Below are 16,763 nucleotides of genomic sequence, written 5' to 3'. Positions count from 1 at the left end.
TGAGGGAGAGGTGAGGCCCCCCCAAAGAAACTTGGAGAAAAGGAAGGGAACAAAAACAATAAGAGCCTATTACAGGGAGTGAGTGCTTTGAGGATAAATGATTTAATTTGACTGCATGATTGAAGTAACAGGATTGAAGCGCCTTCCTTTGCTATGCAGACTGCACTGGGGAAAATTAGTGGGCTCTGGCCCAAACCTGGTATTGAGCCAGATTTGATTTTGCAATTAGTGAAATCTTCTATTGGTTTGTGATTTGACTTTGCTGCCACATTTCTGATAAATTTATATTAGTGACGGTAATATCTAGAAAGCTAAAAAGTTCCTCAGTTATAAATGAACACTTTTCATTAATATTTAGAGATTAAACTCATTTCTTATGAGCAGATGGAAACAAATGATAACTTGGCCTTTACTGTGCAAAATTATAACAATTTATCAACATTTAGGCAAACTCGAGGCGAGTTTTAAGTGCTAGAATTTGTTGATTAACATTGTTTTCTTTTGCTAATTGACTTTTAGACAACAGAGGTCCATTTAAATGACTGTTTTCTGGGGGATGTGGCTGCATCAGGGTCTCCATTGTTTCCTGGAAACCGCAGCTGTGCTGGTCCCGAGATTAATGGGCAGAGAGAACATTTTCCAGCAAAGGCCCTGGTGGCTGGTTTCGGGAGGTCCTCGTTGTGACAGAGAACTTTAGATTTAAGGCTGATTGTCATAAGCTCTTGAATCTGCGTATGGGCTGCTGCTTCCCATACACACAATATGGTAGCATTGTTATATTCCATATGATTTTTTTTTTTTTTTTTTTTAGATGTTGGGGGGGTAGGAATTTATTTATTTATTTTATTTTTGCTGTGTTGGGTCTTCGTTTCTGTGCGAGGGCTTTCTCTAGCTGCGGCAAGCGGGGGCCACTCTTCATCGCGGTGCGCGGGCCTCTCACTGTTGTGGCCTCTCCCATTGCAGAGCACAGGCTCCGGAGGCGCAGGCTCAGCAGCCATGGCTCACGGGCCCAGCCGCTCCGCAGCATGTGGGATCCTCCCAGACCAGGGCTCGAACCCGTGTCCCCTGCATTAGCAGGCAGACTCTCAACCACTGCGCCACCAGGGAAGCCCTCCATATGATTTTTGATTGTGCCAATCATCCTTTCTCTGTAGTCTTACCTTCTGATTTTTTTTTTTTTTGCATGTTTATTTGATCAACAGAAATCGATTTCCATTGTCGGGTAAGAAGCTTTGCAGGAAACAGGGCCAGCTTCGTGGGCCGGCCACCTGTGCACTCACATGAGGCCCCGGGCTCAGAAGGGTGTCACACTCGGTTGTTCTTTATATTTTTTAACTCTTTGTTAAAAACTTCTGACTCTGCCCACCCATCCTCCTCCCGAGTTCTCTGATCATCTTTACTATCATTACCCTGAACACTTTCTCACGTAGGCTGCTGATCTCCCCTTCACTTAGTTCTTCTTCTGGGGTTTTATCTCGTTCCTTTGTCTGGAACGTATTCCTGTGCCGCTTCATTTTGTCAAAGGTGGTTTGTATTTTTATGTATGTGGTAGGTTAGTTACGTTTCTCGACCTTGGAGAAGTGGCCCTCCGTAGGAGACGTCCTATGCGTCCCAGCAGTGCACTCCTCTCTGGTCTAAGACCTAAGCTAAATGGTCTACGGGTTCCCCCGGAGAGGGCTGCATGCCTCCTTCTATTGTGGTGGGCTGACTCTGTGTGTGGTCTCGTAGGCTTGGTTAGCCCCTAGCCTGGTGGGTTGCTAGGCTCTCCCTTGGGCGGATGCTGCCGGCTGCTGTTTAGTGAGACCTGGTCAAGAGTTGGCTGGTTGCAGAATCCTAGGGGACCCCAGGGTTAACGCTGGCTCGCTGGTGGGCAGAGTCAGGGTCCCAAAGACTCTGGGGCTGTGGCCCACCCACTGGGAGGTGAAGCCAGATCCTGGGGTTGGTGCCAGACTACTGGCAGGCAGAACTGGTTCCTGGGGTCTGGCTGCAGGACCAGGGATCCCAGAGTTCTTTCAGATCACTGTTGGTGGGGGCAGGGGGAGGGCCGGCTCCTGACACAGTCAGGTATGGGGGTCGGCACAGCTAGTGGGCAGGGCCGTGGCCCAGCTGGTCCCAGGGCACGGTCTGGCCTGCATTGCGGGATTAGCAACATAGTTACCTTGCTGCAGGCGTCTGCCTTCTGATAACAGGTCTAGAGGCGGGTCTAGAGGCTTGCGCAGACTTCGTGGCGGGAAAGGTGGGTGCCGCCTATTGGTGGGTGGAGCTAGGTCCTGGCCCTCTGGTAGGCTGCCTATGTCTAGGGGCGTGCCTAGGAGGCGCGTCCCGAGGGGGCTCTGGGCTCTTTAGTCTTTAGGCAGCCTATCTGCTGACGGGTGGTGCGGTGTCCTCACCCGGTTGGTTGTTTGGCCTGAGGCGTCCAGGGCCAGCACCTGCGCCTGGAGGCTGTTGGGTGGGGTCAGGTTTGGGTGCTAAAGGGCCAAGATATCAGCCACCAGGGGTGTTGACGCGGCTGAATATTCCCCACTATGGCTGCCGCCGGCGTCTGTGTTCCCCCTCGCCCCACCCCGCGGTGAGGCACAGCTGCAGCCGCTGCCTCCCCAGGAGACCGTCCAAGACCAGCAGGTAGGTCTGGCCCAGGCTCCTATCAAATTACTGTTGGTTCCCTGGGTCCTGGGTCCTGTGAGGATTATGTGTGTGCCTTTTTTTTTCTTTAAATAAATTTGTTTATTTATTTATTTTGGCTGCGTTGGGTCTTCGTTGCTGTACGCGGGCTTTCTCTGGTTGCGGTGCGCCGGCTTCTCACTGCAGTGGCTTCTCTTGTTGCAGAGCACGGGCTCTAGGCGCGCGGGCTTCAGTAATTGTGGCTCGCGGGCTCGAGAGCGCAGGCGCAATAGTCGTGGCGCGCGGGCTTAGTTGCTCCGCGGCATGTGGCATCTTCCCGGACCAGGGCTCGAAGCCATGTCCCCTGCATTGGCAGGCGGATTCTTAACCACCGCGCCACCAGGGAAGCCCTTGTGTGTGCCTTTAAGAGTGAAGCCGAAGCCTCTATTCCCCCCCGTCCTGCCAGGCTCCGGCAGTTAAGCCGCGCTGGCCTTCAAAGCCACATGCCCTGGGGGCGCCTCCTCCAGTGCCGGACCCCTGGGCTGGGGAGCCTGACGTGGGGCTCAGCGCTCTCACCCCTGTGGGTTCTGCTTTTAGGCGTCCTCCTTTTCAGAGAGGAGGGTTCAGAGGCTTCTTCTCTTGCGGCCATCGCTGAGGTGGGTCTCTTGAGTTTCTCTGGATTCCTAGAATTCTCAGCCTTTGTGTGGAAATCCCCATTCCTCTTTATTCCCTGTAAGATAAGGTTTCATGGTTATGGGTTTGGTTTCTGGGGTGGTTGTTTAGGAAACAAGGAAGTTACAGGAAAAAGCAAAGGTTAAAACAAAAGTGTAAGAAAACGAAATGGTGACCAGCTGCCTGTCCAAACATTGACGCAATCATCTCCGCAGGTTGATATTCAACGCAGCTGCAGGTTCGGCCGGCTGGCACAGTGTTTATAGGACGTGCAGGCCCTGATCCTTTTCATCACAGGGAAGTCAGGCCAAGCTTCTTAGAGTCCCAGGCACAGATGTAATGATATCAGGAGGGCCTGTGGTTAATGCTCCTGAGGCAGATGGACTTAATTGCCATTACACCCAGCTCCTAAGTAAAGCAGCCTGCCTAGGTTTACTTTCTTATCTGGGAAATGGGCTTTTATGAAACCATGTGAGCTGTTGCAAGTAGCGTGAGAAACACAGTGCCGCGTGCGTAGTAACTTCTTAATAATGGCGGTAGCCTTATGGTTCATTTCCTTGTGCTGGCCCTTTCCCTCCTTTTCTCTTCTTACGGAAAGAATCTGATTTTTCTCTTTTAGCCTTAGACCTGGGAAGTCCCTGAGGCTCCAGGAGATGGGAAGCCACTGCTTTTCCTGTCCTTTCTTTGCTCCTCTCTTGGCTTTCTTCGACCTCAGTGCCCCATCCCTAGCTGTCAAGAATCTTATGAAGTTTGTCATAAAGTCTTCTGGTGTCCCGGTCAGGGTCTGGTATACTCAAGTGAGGGAACTGAGGAGGGTGTAAGGAAGGCATGTTTTGTCAAAGTGCAAGCATCTTTCAGAGGTGCTAACAAGGGGTAGTGAAGCCATGCTGGGCTGGCACAGGGGGGTGCTGACACTAACCCTCGGGGGGCGTGAGGCAAGGGGTGGGAGCGGCTCCCGGGACAGCTGCTGCCCTACAAATGCTAGGACCCTAAAGCCTGGGGTCCTAGGATAAATACCTGGAAGTCACCCTCCTGTCCTCCAGTCTCCTGCCACTGCCTCCCAACAGGAAGCTGGAAGGTAAGAGGGGACGTTGAGTCAGTCCATCAAAAGTCAGACTCCAGGGCTTCCCTGGTGGCGCAGCGGTTGAGAGTCCGCCTGCCGATGCAGGGGACACGGGTTCGTGCCCCGGTCTGGGAAGATCCCACATGCCGTGGAGCGGCTGGGTCCGTGAGCCATGGCCGCTGAGCCTGCGCGTCCGGAGCCTGTGCTCCGCCACGGGAGAGGCCACAACAGTGAGAGGCCCGCGTACCGCAAAGAAAAAAAAAAAAAAAAAAAAAAAAAAAGTCAGACTCCAGGGCAGTGAATGAACAGACCACAGAGGATGGAGGCTAGGTCAGCGGGGGCCTGTGTGAAACATGCTGTACTTGGGAACAGCTCTCCTCTCCCTTATTTATTTACTTCTTTATTTATTTGAAATATATATGACATATAACATTGTGTATATTAAGGTGTACAACATGTTGATTTGATACGTTTATCTGCTGTGTTCTGATTGCCTTTGTAGCATTAGCCCCTCTCCCATGCCACATAATTGTCATTTTTGTGTGTTGTGTGTGTGGTAAGAATAATTAAGATCTCATCTCTTAGCAAATTTGATGATGGGAATACAATATTTTTTTTTGTCTCTATTCACTATACTGTGCTTTATATCTCCAGGATATACTTTTTTTTTAAAAAAAAAACATAAAATACGAGAGGCAGAAAATGAAGTAGCAGAATTTTAATTTTAACTGCATTCAGTTCTATATTTTTCATTTGTGCCATTTTTTAAACTATAGTTCAGAAGTTAATTTTTTATTAAGATACTGTGTGTGTGTGTGTGTGTGTGTGTGTGTGTGTAGCCAATTTCATGTTACTTGGATTAAAAAATAAGAACATGAGAAAACCAAACCATCATGACAACTTCTCATGAGGTGCATTGTTTTCTACACATACTTCTCTACTGAGTTGATTCTAACTGCTTCTTGTTTTTTGGGGAGACCCTTTTTGTTTGGGGAAACTTTAAACCTCAAAAAAACACCCCTTCCCCACTTGCCAAGTACAGGCTTGTACCAATCCCTGTGGAATCCCTGATAGCCATTAAGATCTTCCTGGGACTGGCTTCCTGTTGGCTCCCGGACTTGCTTCTCTGACGTGTGACTTTCTCATGTCTCCCCTGAAGGCTCCCAGAGACCCAGCCCTACAAGACTGATGTCTGTCTCTGAGCAAAGTCTAGAGGTTCAATCAGGAGCAAGCATGTCATCAACATTAAAGGATTCTCTTCTCTAATAAAGCTCCAGTTCGATGCCTCTGCTTTCAGGCTGGTGTGTGGAACTGGTGTCTGTGATGGTCAGGTTGTCAGGGCTTCCTTGTTAGTTAATCTCTGTTTTGGCCTTCATCTTAGTTTAAATATCACTTCCTCAGAAGAGTCTTCCTTAATCCCCCGAATTGGGCTAAAGCCTTTGTATGCTATCACAACCTTCCCTATTTCCCTGTGTTTACCCTATTTGTAGTTACACGTTTTAGATTTGTCTTTTTTATATTCTAAGTCTGTGAGGGCAGTGTTTGTGTCTGTTCACCACTGGACCCCTGCTATCTTGAAGTACCCCTGTAATTTAACAAATAATTGTGCTTGCTTGCCTGATTTTTGCCTTCTGGATTCTATTTGAATCCTATCAGTGGCTTCCGCTGGCCATGAGCAGAATCTTTGTTTTTGCCTCTATCAAAGTTTGTTTCTCTGGCTAGACCTCCCCAGTTTCTGTTTCTGGTTCTTCAGCTCATATATGGAACAGATACTGAACAAACATGCTGGGCCCCATGTTTCTCAGAACTTTCCTGGCCAAAGTTTTGGTCTTGTCCCTAACCCCCTCCAGGTGCCCAGGTGCTCTGGGCTTGGATGACTGGTCCTCAGGTCTTATCAGATCCTGTGCTGGGTTAGGAGACAGGGTGGGCTAGTGGTCTAGAGCTATCTTAATCATAGCAGATGGTTTCTCCCAGAGTTAAGCAGAGGTGTTCCTTTCCCTGCTTGCTGCGGTGGGGAAGAAAAGGGGTTTCTCCCGTGTCAGGGCCACTGACAAAGATGATGAGCTCTCTCTCCCTTGTTTGACTAATTTTAGCAGCTGCTCCAAGCTTGACACGCTCAGAGACCATTGGTTCTCAGTTCCTCCATTATGGTATTTTACTGGAGCAGCCACCTCTTGACTAAATAGATATTCTGGATTAAGATTATTTATGGACTTTTGTGTGTGTGTGTGGATTATTTTATGGACTTTTCAGATTGTCTCAGCAGGGATGAAGGAAGCTGAAAGTTAACTTATAAAGAGTAAATAGTAAGCTAAAGTATCTGCTGGATGCCCAAGTCTGAATAACCACCGTTTGCCCGTTGGCTTTTTAAGAAACAGTGGTATTCCATGAAAAAAGTGGCTAGCTCATTTGCATCTTGAACAATCACACAGTTTGTTTTTTCTTCCTGGAAACAACTGTTGTACTTTGGTATGCAGCAGAAGTGCTTTCTGCATACTTCCCATTTTGTTTTACAGAATATTAAAAAGATGTCCCTCAGAGTTGTGACTTACTACAGTGAACAACGTTTACTGCTTCATCATGGTCATTCTTAAGTGAAAGTGGCATTTTTGTTATACTACATGTGAGTGCTGATGAAGGAAGTAAAAGCTACTAGTTCAGTGCCCTCGCCTTGGTTTGGGCAAAGGCATCAGTTGTTTTTGTCTACCATTGCTTTGGGACCATCAGCGTAAACATTGACACAGTGAAAAGGTAAATAACGTCTCCGTGTGATTGTGAAAATATTTTTGACCCGAGGACTCCTTGAAAGTGTCTCAGTGGTTTTGTAGGGTCTGTGGACCACACTTCGAGAATAACTGCTCTAGGAATAAAATTCATCAGCATTAATGGGGTAGAAAGATTTTTATTGGTTCTAGAAAACTTCCATTCCGTGTAACAAATCTTCATGGGAAAAAAAAAATACTCTGAATTCTCAACATCTGACTTATTAAGAAACTGTGAGAACTCACCCCATTTATAAGTTGGGGACGGCCTGTACGTTAATAGTCTGTATAGTGGACCTGTCTCTTAGTTTACATGATGCTCAGTTTCATGAAAGAAAGCAGGTAATTAAAAAACACTTAAAATTAATTTTCTCGTAAGGAAAAGAATGAGACACATTTCGGTGAGTTATAAAAAACATCAAGTTCTTGTCCTTTTACTATAATGCATTAATATTCTCAAGTAAACAGTTCTAGACAAAGTGAATATGGGGGAAAAAAGATTTATTTATGAAATAAACAGTAGCAAAAATAACTGAAAAGTCCCCCCCTCAAGACATTAACCTACAGGTATTGTTAATTCTATTCTACATCTTCTTTATTACAGGAATTCTTTTTATTATTATTATTTGTATTGAAGTATAGTTCATTTACAATGTAGTGTTAGTTTCAGGTGTACAGCAAAGTGATTCAGTTATATATATATTCTTTTTCAGACTCTTGTCCATTATAGGTTATTACAAGATATTAAGTAGAGTTCTCTGTGCTATACAGTAAATCCTTGTTACTTATCTATTTTATGTATAGTAGTGTTTATCTGTTAATCCCAAACTCCTAATTTATCTCTCCCTCCCCTTTTCCCCTTCAGTAACCATAAGTTTGTTTTCTATGACTGTGAGTCTATTTCTGTTTTGTAAATAAGTTCATTTGTATTGTTTCTTTTAGATTCCACATGTAAGTGATATCATATGATATTTGTCCTTCCCTCTCTGATTTACTTCACTTAGTATGATAATCTCTAGGTCCATCCATGTTGCTGCCAATGGCATTATTTCATTTTTTATGGCTGAGTAATATTCCAGCATTACAGGAATTCTTGCAAACCAAGTTTTTTTCATACTCAATGTTGGCCCAGATTTAGCATATTCTTCAGTCTTGGCTGTATCTCATTGTGCCCTCTCACCCCCACCGTGTTTAATGAACGTATGCTGGATGTACAGTTGTCAACTGGACTAACATCATGTATGGGCCAACCAATGAATCTGCATGTTGTCAGGTGATACTGGTCCTACCTAATGTTAGTCCAGCTGCCAACTCTACATTAAACTCTCCTTATAAGGGTGTTGTCATCACATGTGCAGTCTTTAACTTGTAAGTGAAAGGTGGCATATGAATGTTTGTTTTGCTTTTTAAAACTTTTATTTATTTGTTTATTTATTTATTTATTTTTTGCGGTATGCGGGCCTCTCACTGCTGTGGCCTCCCCCGTCGCGGAGCACAGGCTCCGGACGCGCAGGCTCCGGACGCACAGGCTCAGCGGCCATGGCTCACGGGCCCAGCCGCTCCGCGGCATATGGGATCCTCCCAGACCGGGGCACGAACCCGTATCCCCTGCATCGGCAGGCGGACTCTCAACCACTTGCGCCACCAGGGAGGCCCTTATTTATTTTTAACAAATACAAATTGTATTCTTTAAAGTGTACAGTGGATGTTTTGACATATGTATATATTGTGAAATGATTACCTCAATTAAACTACTTAACATATTCACCATGTATATATTATGTATCCAGAATTTATCTTATAACTGAAAGTTTATACTCTTTGATCAGTATCTCCCCTTTTCTTCCACCACTGTGTCTCCCTCCCTCCCCCAGTAAGTCTCCAGTAACCACTGTTCTACTCTCTGTTATCATGAGTTTGACTTTTTTAGATTTCACACATGTGTGAGATCATGTGATATTTGTCTGTGTCTGGCTTACTTCACTTAACATAATGTTCTCCAGGTTCATCCATGTTGTCACAAATGGCATGATATCCTTCTTTTTAAGGGCTGAATAGTATTCCATCGTGTGTGTGTGTGTGTGTGTGTGTGTGTGTGTGTGTGTATATACACAAATATCTTCTTTATCTGTTCATCTATTGATGGACACTTAGGTTGTTTCCATATCTTGGCTACTGTAAATAATGCTGCAATGAACACGAAAGTGCAGCTATCTCTCTGACATAGTGATTTTATTTCATTTAGATATATATCCAGAACTGGGATTGCTGGATCATATGGTAGCTCTATTTATAATTTTTTGAAGAACCTCTGCTGTTTTCCACAGTGGCTGTACAATTTACACTCCCACCAATGGTCATGTATTAAAGAGACTCTCCTTTCCCTATTGTATATTCTTGGCACCTTTGTGGAAAATTAGTTGACCTTGTATGTGTGGGTTTATTTCTGGACTGTCTTTTCTGTTCCATTGATCTGTCTTTTATGTCAGTACCATGCTGTTTTTTTTTTTCTAAGACCTTCCTCTCCAAGTGTCAAACTAATTTTTAAAGCAGCAAATCCATGTTGTAGTCTTGTTCGCAAATAAATACCATACTGTTTTGATTACTATAGCTTTGTAACATAGTCCAAAATCTGGAACTCTGATGCCTCAAGCTTTGTTCTTCTTGCTCAAGATGGCTTTAACTATTTGAGGTTTTTGTGGTTCCATACAAGTGTTGGGATTTAAAAAAATATATCTATGAAAAATGCCACTGGAATTTTGGTAGGGATTGCATAGACTCTATAGATCACTTTGGGTAGACTGGACATTTCAACAATATTAACTCTTCCAATTCACAAACATGGAATATCTTTCCATTTATTGTGTCTTCTTCTGTATGCATGGCGGTAGGGGGCAGCACTGGTGACCTGGCATTGTGCCTGTATGCAGCCGCAGGGTCCAGGGCTGACTGCAGGCAGGGTGGCCCTGCAGGATCCTGGGACTGGGCACTTCATAGGCTCTAACTAGGGCAGTTCAGGTGGTGGTGATCTTGGTGGGTGAACGTGGGAAGCGACTCAGGCAGCTGGACTCTACAAAGGCAAAAACCTTAGGGGCCCTCAGCAGAGAAAGCTGTAAGGAATCCTTGGCAGCTGTGCTGGTGTTGATTTCCTCAGTGGCGATAGCTGTTGGGGTCCTTTGCCTTGCGGGCCACTGGGAACATGGTAGCTCCCACCGCATGGAGTACTGGTAGAGCCTGCCCTTCTTCCTAGTTGTCTCCAGGTGTCTCAGATTTGCTGACCTGTGCATGGGGGGAAACCAAAAAGGTCCTTTGTGCAGTGGACTGAGAGGCTTGGGAAGCTAGTTTCTCACCATGCTCTCCTTTTCCCAGTGAGGGACTCTCTCTTGGGCCATGGTGTTCCCCTTTGGTGCTGAGCAGTGCTGGCCTGGGGGATGGGATGATGCAGGTAAAATGAAACTCTTCTTGCTACCCTTTTTGTGCTATTATTCTCAGGTTTTTGTCCACTGTGTCACTGAAGCATCTTAGGCAGGCGCCTGAGCTCTCTTACTGCTATTTTCATTCATAGATAGCTATCTAATTGTTTTGCTTTGTGGGGATGGAAGCTGGGGTGTCCTACGCCACCATACTGGCAATACCGCTCCTTAATTCTTGAAATTAAAACCAGCTTGACCAGGTTAGAGTAGTGCATGAGGACCAGGTTAGAATAGTGCATGAGGAGGTTTCCAGTTTGGGATGCCTCCTTCCCTTGATTTTCTTCTAGAACTCTGGGATGAGTTGGGCCAACACTCTTCCAAGAGGCATGTCCATCTGTTTCCCACCTCCAGGTGGGAACACTAGTGTTCTAGTAGCCTCCCGTTTCCTGCTGCCCACGTGTGTGTGTGTGTGTGGGGTGCTCAGCAGAGTCAATTTGCTGTGCCCACTACTCAGAGCAGCAGTGGAGAAAGGGTGGCCTCGCTCCAAAGGTGTCACCTGTGATCATTAGTACTCCTTCATGTTACACCATGTGCCCTGTCATCATTCCCAGGGCAAAGACATGGAACTGGGGACTGTTATAGTACCATCTATAGGCTCTGTTCTGCCAACTCACTGCTCAAACCCTGTCTCTTTGAATCCAGTCTAGACATTCCAGTATGTACCAGTAATTTTTATATGTGGAACCCAGGTGGCCTTCCTTGTCACTAAAGCTTGGTTGGAGAGGGTCTACTTCAGGTTGCCTTAACCTCCTGTTTTGGGATGCTGGGGTTGACATGTCACCTCTTTTCCTTCCAAATACTGCATTCCATACTGAAATTAATGACTATTTCTACAGTGAATGTCTTTGCATGGGGGATAATAGCCTGATTGGGTCACACGATATTTTGTTACACCCCAATCCCAGGATGTTGGCTGACTGTTTTCCCTTTGCCATAGGTGTTTCTTTGCAGGGCAAAGAAGTTGAATTTCTTTACATTAAATGGACATGAGAACATATGTGCACACAAACAGATGAATAATCAAATGTACTTCCAGAACATATAACTTAATTAAAAATACACTTAGGTAAATATGCCGTGTTCCTTTATAATTACAGGATTTTACACACGCTGTCCTTTCTTCCTAAAATGTTCTGGCCTATAAGCATCCACTCTTGTCTCTTCCCTGGTCCTTCTCCCTCTCACCTTCTTGCACACTGCCCCTTCCTATAGCAGACCTCTCGCCATTTTATGAATATACCTGCCCTTTGACAGTCCTGTGTGTTTTCACACATTTAGAAATTCAGTATGACTAGAAGATAGACTGTGTTTGCATGGGAGAGAGATGAGAAGGAGTGACAGAGGAGGGATGAGAAGCAAATGGAGATGAGGAGGAGATTTGGGTTGGGCTTATCCTTAAGGAAATTGGGGAGAAGGAGAGCTTTCAACCAAGGAGGGGCATAATCACATTTGGTTTTTAGGGAGATGACCCTTAGGAGCCTGGAGGAGAGATTAGTAGGTGGAAGGTTGGTAGATGGAAATCAGTTAAAAGAAATGAGGCTTGGCCACGGTGTGGCAGTGGTGATGGTGAGATCTTGCTGGATGTGGAACTAGTCTGATTATACTCAAGAGGACTTGGTGACCACGAGTGATAGGCAGGTGTGACAGATGACTCCAAAATTTATAGTTTGAGAGACGGAGTGAATAGTTATCAACTGGTACAAGAAATAAAAGAAGGAGAAGGTATGGTGGTAGCAAATAATAAATTAAAATTTGGACTAATTAGGTTTGTGATGCTGGTTAGTTAAGTAGTTGGACATACGTAGGAAGAATTAAAAACGTGTATGGAACTCAAAAGAGAGGCCAGGGCTATAAATATATATTTGAGAATCATCAACATATAGAAGATAGTTGAAGCCACAGGAATGGGTGAGATCATGCAGGGAGAGCAGGTATAGAAAGAAGAGAATAAGTCCAAAGAATCAAAGTAACTTGAACACTTAAGAGAAGAAAAAGTGAGCCTGGGAAGGTGAGATTTTTTTCCACCACCCCTGTCTGTGGTTTCTAATTTTTCTACTGTAACATTATTTCTTGTGTAATATAAAATAATACTGAAAGAGTACATAAAAACATATGATGAAAAGTAAGTCTCTCTCCCTGCCCAGGTCCACTCCTCAAAACCAGTTTATGTTTAATTGTATATTTTAGTTGTTAAAAGTCTAAATTTAAGGGCTTCCCTCGTGGCGCAGTGGTTGGGAGTCCGCCTGCCGATGCAGGGGACGCGTGTTCGTGCCCCGGTCCGGGAGGATCCCGCGTGCCGCGGGGCGGCTGGGCCCGTGAGCCATGGCTGCTGGGTCCGCGCGTCCGGGGCCTGTGCTCCGCAACGGGGGAGGCCACGGCAGTGAGAGGCCCACGTACCACAAAAAAAAAAAAGTCTAAATTTAAGTTCAAATAGTATGCTTGTTCCTCTGATTTTTGTTTTACCTACTTTAGATCTTGATTGTGTGCTATTTGGAAGTCTAAGATGGCCACTAAGATTCATTCCTTCCTTGCAATGTGCATGCCCTATGTAATCTTCTCCCTTTGAGGGTTGGTGAGACCTGTGAATATTATGGGCCATAACTCTAATAATTGGGTTATTAATCAAATTGACTTTTAGTTAATGCAATGGAGATTATCTTGGATGGACCTGACTTATTCAGATGAGCCGTTAATAGAGGGATTGGGCCTTTCCAAAAAAGATACTCCTACAGCCTTGAAGAAGAAACCTGCCATATTTTGAGAAAAGAGAGCCATATGGCTAGGACCTGAGGGTGGCCTCCAGTTCTGGAGAGTGATCCCTTGCTGACAGAAGCAAGGAATCAGGGACTTCAGCCATACAACTACAAGGTGATGAATTCTGCCAACAATTAAAGAGTTTGGAAGAGAACTACAAGCCTCAGATGTGACTGCAGCCTTGGCTGACACCTTGACTTCAGCTTGGTGAGATCCTGAGCAAAGGATCCAGCTAACCCAGACATTGACCCACAGAAAACTGAGACGATACATTTGTTTTGTTTTAAGCCGATAAACTTATAATAATTTGTTATGCAGAATTAGAAAACGAATCCAACTTTTAACTGCAGATAAAGAGACAAAGATATAATTTAAAAAATACACTTAGAGGTGGTTGTACTTCTTCTCAGTAACTTTACACGTATGAGAATGTGTTGCCGAGGTAGTGAACTCATCAGGGATTGACGGGGGCTGTCTCCGGTTTTTCTGGAATACCTCAGGGCAGCTCATAGTGAAGTCTGATAAACCTTGGTAACTGACTGCCTCTGGTAATGAGCTTGTCACCTCTGAAAGCTGAAGTAACTCTTTGGTGACTCAGATACAATTTTGTTACTTACAACGAAGAGCTCACTGCAGAGTTCTGAAAGACTCACTGCTTAATCTCCAGGAGGGGGGTTGCTAAGCAACAGGGAAGCTGGGTGTGGTGAAGCTTCAGACCTCTGCACACCTTTTCTCCCTGTGATCCCTCGCAGCCTGCAGGACTCCTGCATCATCTCCTGCATCATCTCAGGCTCTCTCGCTATTTCAGAGCCCAGACTGAAATTTCCACTTCCCTAGTGGACACATCTGTCTTTTTTTTCTTTTTTTGCAGTATGCGGGCCTCTCACTGTTGTGGCCTCTCCCGTTGCGGAGCACAGGCTCCGGACGCGCAGGCTCGGCGGCCATGGCTCACGGGCCCAGCCGCTCCGCGGTATGTGGGATCTTCCCGGACCGGGGCACGAACCCGTGTCCCCTGCATCGGCAGGCGGACTCTCAACCACTGCGCCACCAGGGAAGCCTGACACATCTGTCTTGCTACATGTCCTTGAAGTTAATATGTGTCATTTAAATATATTACCGATTTCTGGTTTCTATTTTTCTAAACTTTCCAATGGAGATAGAGTATATAATCTATATTTTCTCAGGTTTCCCCAAACTGGAGGTACCTTAGCATCATGAGAACAGAGCCAACACCTTTTCTCTGCCTCTGACGTGAATAAAATTGCTGCAAATATACACTTCCTCACATCTTCATGCTAGTTCAGGAAGTCTCTGGAGACACTGTCCATGTGTTCTTAGCAGTGCTCTTGGTGGCCTTTTAGCTTCTACCATTTTCTCCTTTCTTGTGCTAGAGGTTGGACTTCCAGGTTTCTGGTTTGCAGAAGCACTCTTCTATCCTTTGGAGGTTGGGGGCCTTTGCCACGAGGCCTGCCATATTCCTGGAAAGTTGCCTCCTACCCCAGTGTGTGAAACATGTTTGGACGTGAGGATGCTTCTCCCTGTTTCTTGATAGATATAAACCTATTGAAACTGTACCCTGTGGTCTCCAATTTGTGGGGCATTCAAATTGTTATTTAGTTCTAGAATGGGGTTACATTTACAGAAGTACAGTTTGATAGCCATCCTGTAATATGCAAGGAACTCCATGCTTTGCTTCTATCTCCTGAAGAACATTAATCCCCAGCAGCACTTCTCAGATCCAGTCCTCATTTCTCTTGCCTCCTACCTATGAGAGGCCTGGAGCCTCTCATTCACCACCGACTCCTGTTACTAGACCCGTCTGTCTTTCCTTCTCTCATCCCTCTCCTTTCTTTACTCTTCTTTATTTTGTAGCTCATTGTAAGATTGTCCTTCCTTTCATTCCCCCTCCAGATCCAGGCAGACCCTGCCTGTTCTCAAATGCAAGAGAAAATAATCTTTCCCTCTGAGGGCAAACGAGGGACAAGGGAATTGAGTTGGCAATCAGAATTTCCTGGAGTGGGCTGGAGGGAGGAGAATGCTTGTGGCCATGCTTGCACTAGGCAGCTTTAGCCTGTCGCCCAGAGGTTACTTCAGCAGCAGAGCAGCGTGTAATAGAGGTTGTGAGCCGGAGCCCTGATCAAGACCCTGGGCAAGTTGCTTAACATCTTTCTGGATGTTTCAGTTTCCTCATCTATAAAACGGGCTTTGGTGAGGTTGAATAAGAAAATGTATGTAAAGTGCTCAATAAATCTGTTAGATTTTTGGTTACTACCTTCTCTCTCCAGATTCTGACGATTCTCTCCAGTTGTGGGGAGAAGAGGGCATTGATGTGGGTCCAGAGGGCAATCGGCAGAGTATAGACCCTGCTGCACTTGAACTCTTCCCTTCCCTTTGACTATGGCTGGGCTTCTGTGTGTCCTGTGCTCCTCTTTCCCAGGAGGAGCCGCCCCCTAGTTCCTCTGGCAGAGATGTGCGTGGAGCAGGTACTGCAGATCCCCTACAGAGCTCTCTCATCTCTCTATCATTTTTAGACTTCCTGCTGCAAGTGGGAAAACATTTCTTGTTCTGGGTCCACACTGATTTAGTTGGCAAATCACTTTTCTTTGGGCCTCAGTTTCCCAACCTATAAAATGAGTATTTTGGAACAGAACGTTTATAAACTCTGTCTTTAAAACCATTATAATCCTTTTCTTTCTGGGAGACACTGGATGTTGATTCCATTCCCTGGCTTATTCGTGGACTGTTGTTATAATCCTATAGGTGAGCAGACCCCCCGCGGTTGGATTAGTCACTCTGTGTAGACATTCTTTTCCCTCTGAATTCCCTTAATCCCAGCACATCATCACAATTATCCTGTGCACACATTTATGACCTATGAATGATGAATCCAACCTCGTTAACTGAAGATGACCCAGGAAGTTTTTATTAAGTGAGGAATAAAAAGTAATTTGGTGCAAAGCACTTTTCCTCCTGCTCCAATATTTCTCAGCCTCTGTCAGCTCCACTGGGCAAATAACACACACCGACTCCTGCCTGCAGCCCGCTGGCCTCACTGCCTTCGCTTTGTCAGGGATACTGAAAGGTGGCCACAGGCGCTTCCTCATTGTTACTGTGCCAGTAGTGAATAATGGACAAGTGGAATATTCTTTCTCTTCCAAATGGTCACAAATGGCCTGCCACACTATAACAATGTATGTGAGCCTTCCCCTGATGGTCAGAAAAGGTGGTTTGAATTTTGCAATCAGTGCTTTGTTAGCTTGTGGCATTTTACTCTATTAGAACCTTTCTTTCCAGAGAACCTCATCCTCAAAATGAATTCTCCACTTGTCCTTACCTCCCCAAAGCCCGTCCATTGCTTTCTCTGACTACTCCAGCTTCCTTAGCTTACACCGTACTTCTATTACTCTTAATCTTACATGGTTTTACGTTGTAATTTTT

The 16,763-nt window shown here is 45.4% G+C and overlaps 1 protein-coding gene across 1 annotated transcript in view; it reads right to left on the bottom strand.

Annotated features, from left to right (window-relative positions):
- Positions 1-1,808: 1,808 nt before the first annotated feature.
- The window catches only part of LOC132494777 (polyadenylate-binding protein 1-like), a 34,061-nt gene continuing 19,106 nt past the window's right edge, over positions 1,809-16,763 (bottom strand). Inside the window, exons 2-5 of the mRNA XM_060105968.1 lie at positions 4,291-4,344; positions 3,178-3,331; positions 2,159-2,308; positions 1,809-1,984 (exon numbers count right to left, since the gene is read on the bottom strand). Coding sequence (XP_059961951.1) covers positions 1,809-1,984; positions 2,159-2,308; positions 3,178-3,331; positions 4,291-4,344 — 534 coding nt within the window. The remainder of the gene's footprint in view (positions 1,985-2,158; positions 2,309-3,177; positions 3,332-4,290; positions 4,345-16,763) is intronic.

This window comes from Mesoplodon densirostris, chromosome 8 (genome assembly GCF_025265405.1).
Source record: "Mesoplodon densirostris isolate mMesDen1 chromosome 8, mMesDen1 primary haplotype, whole genome shotgun sequence".
Taxonomy (NCBI): Eukaryota; Metazoa; Chordata; class Mammalia; order Artiodactyla; family Ziphiidae; genus Mesoplodon; species Mesoplodon densirostris.
This window is presented reverse-complemented; position numbering and strand designations above follow the sequence as displayed.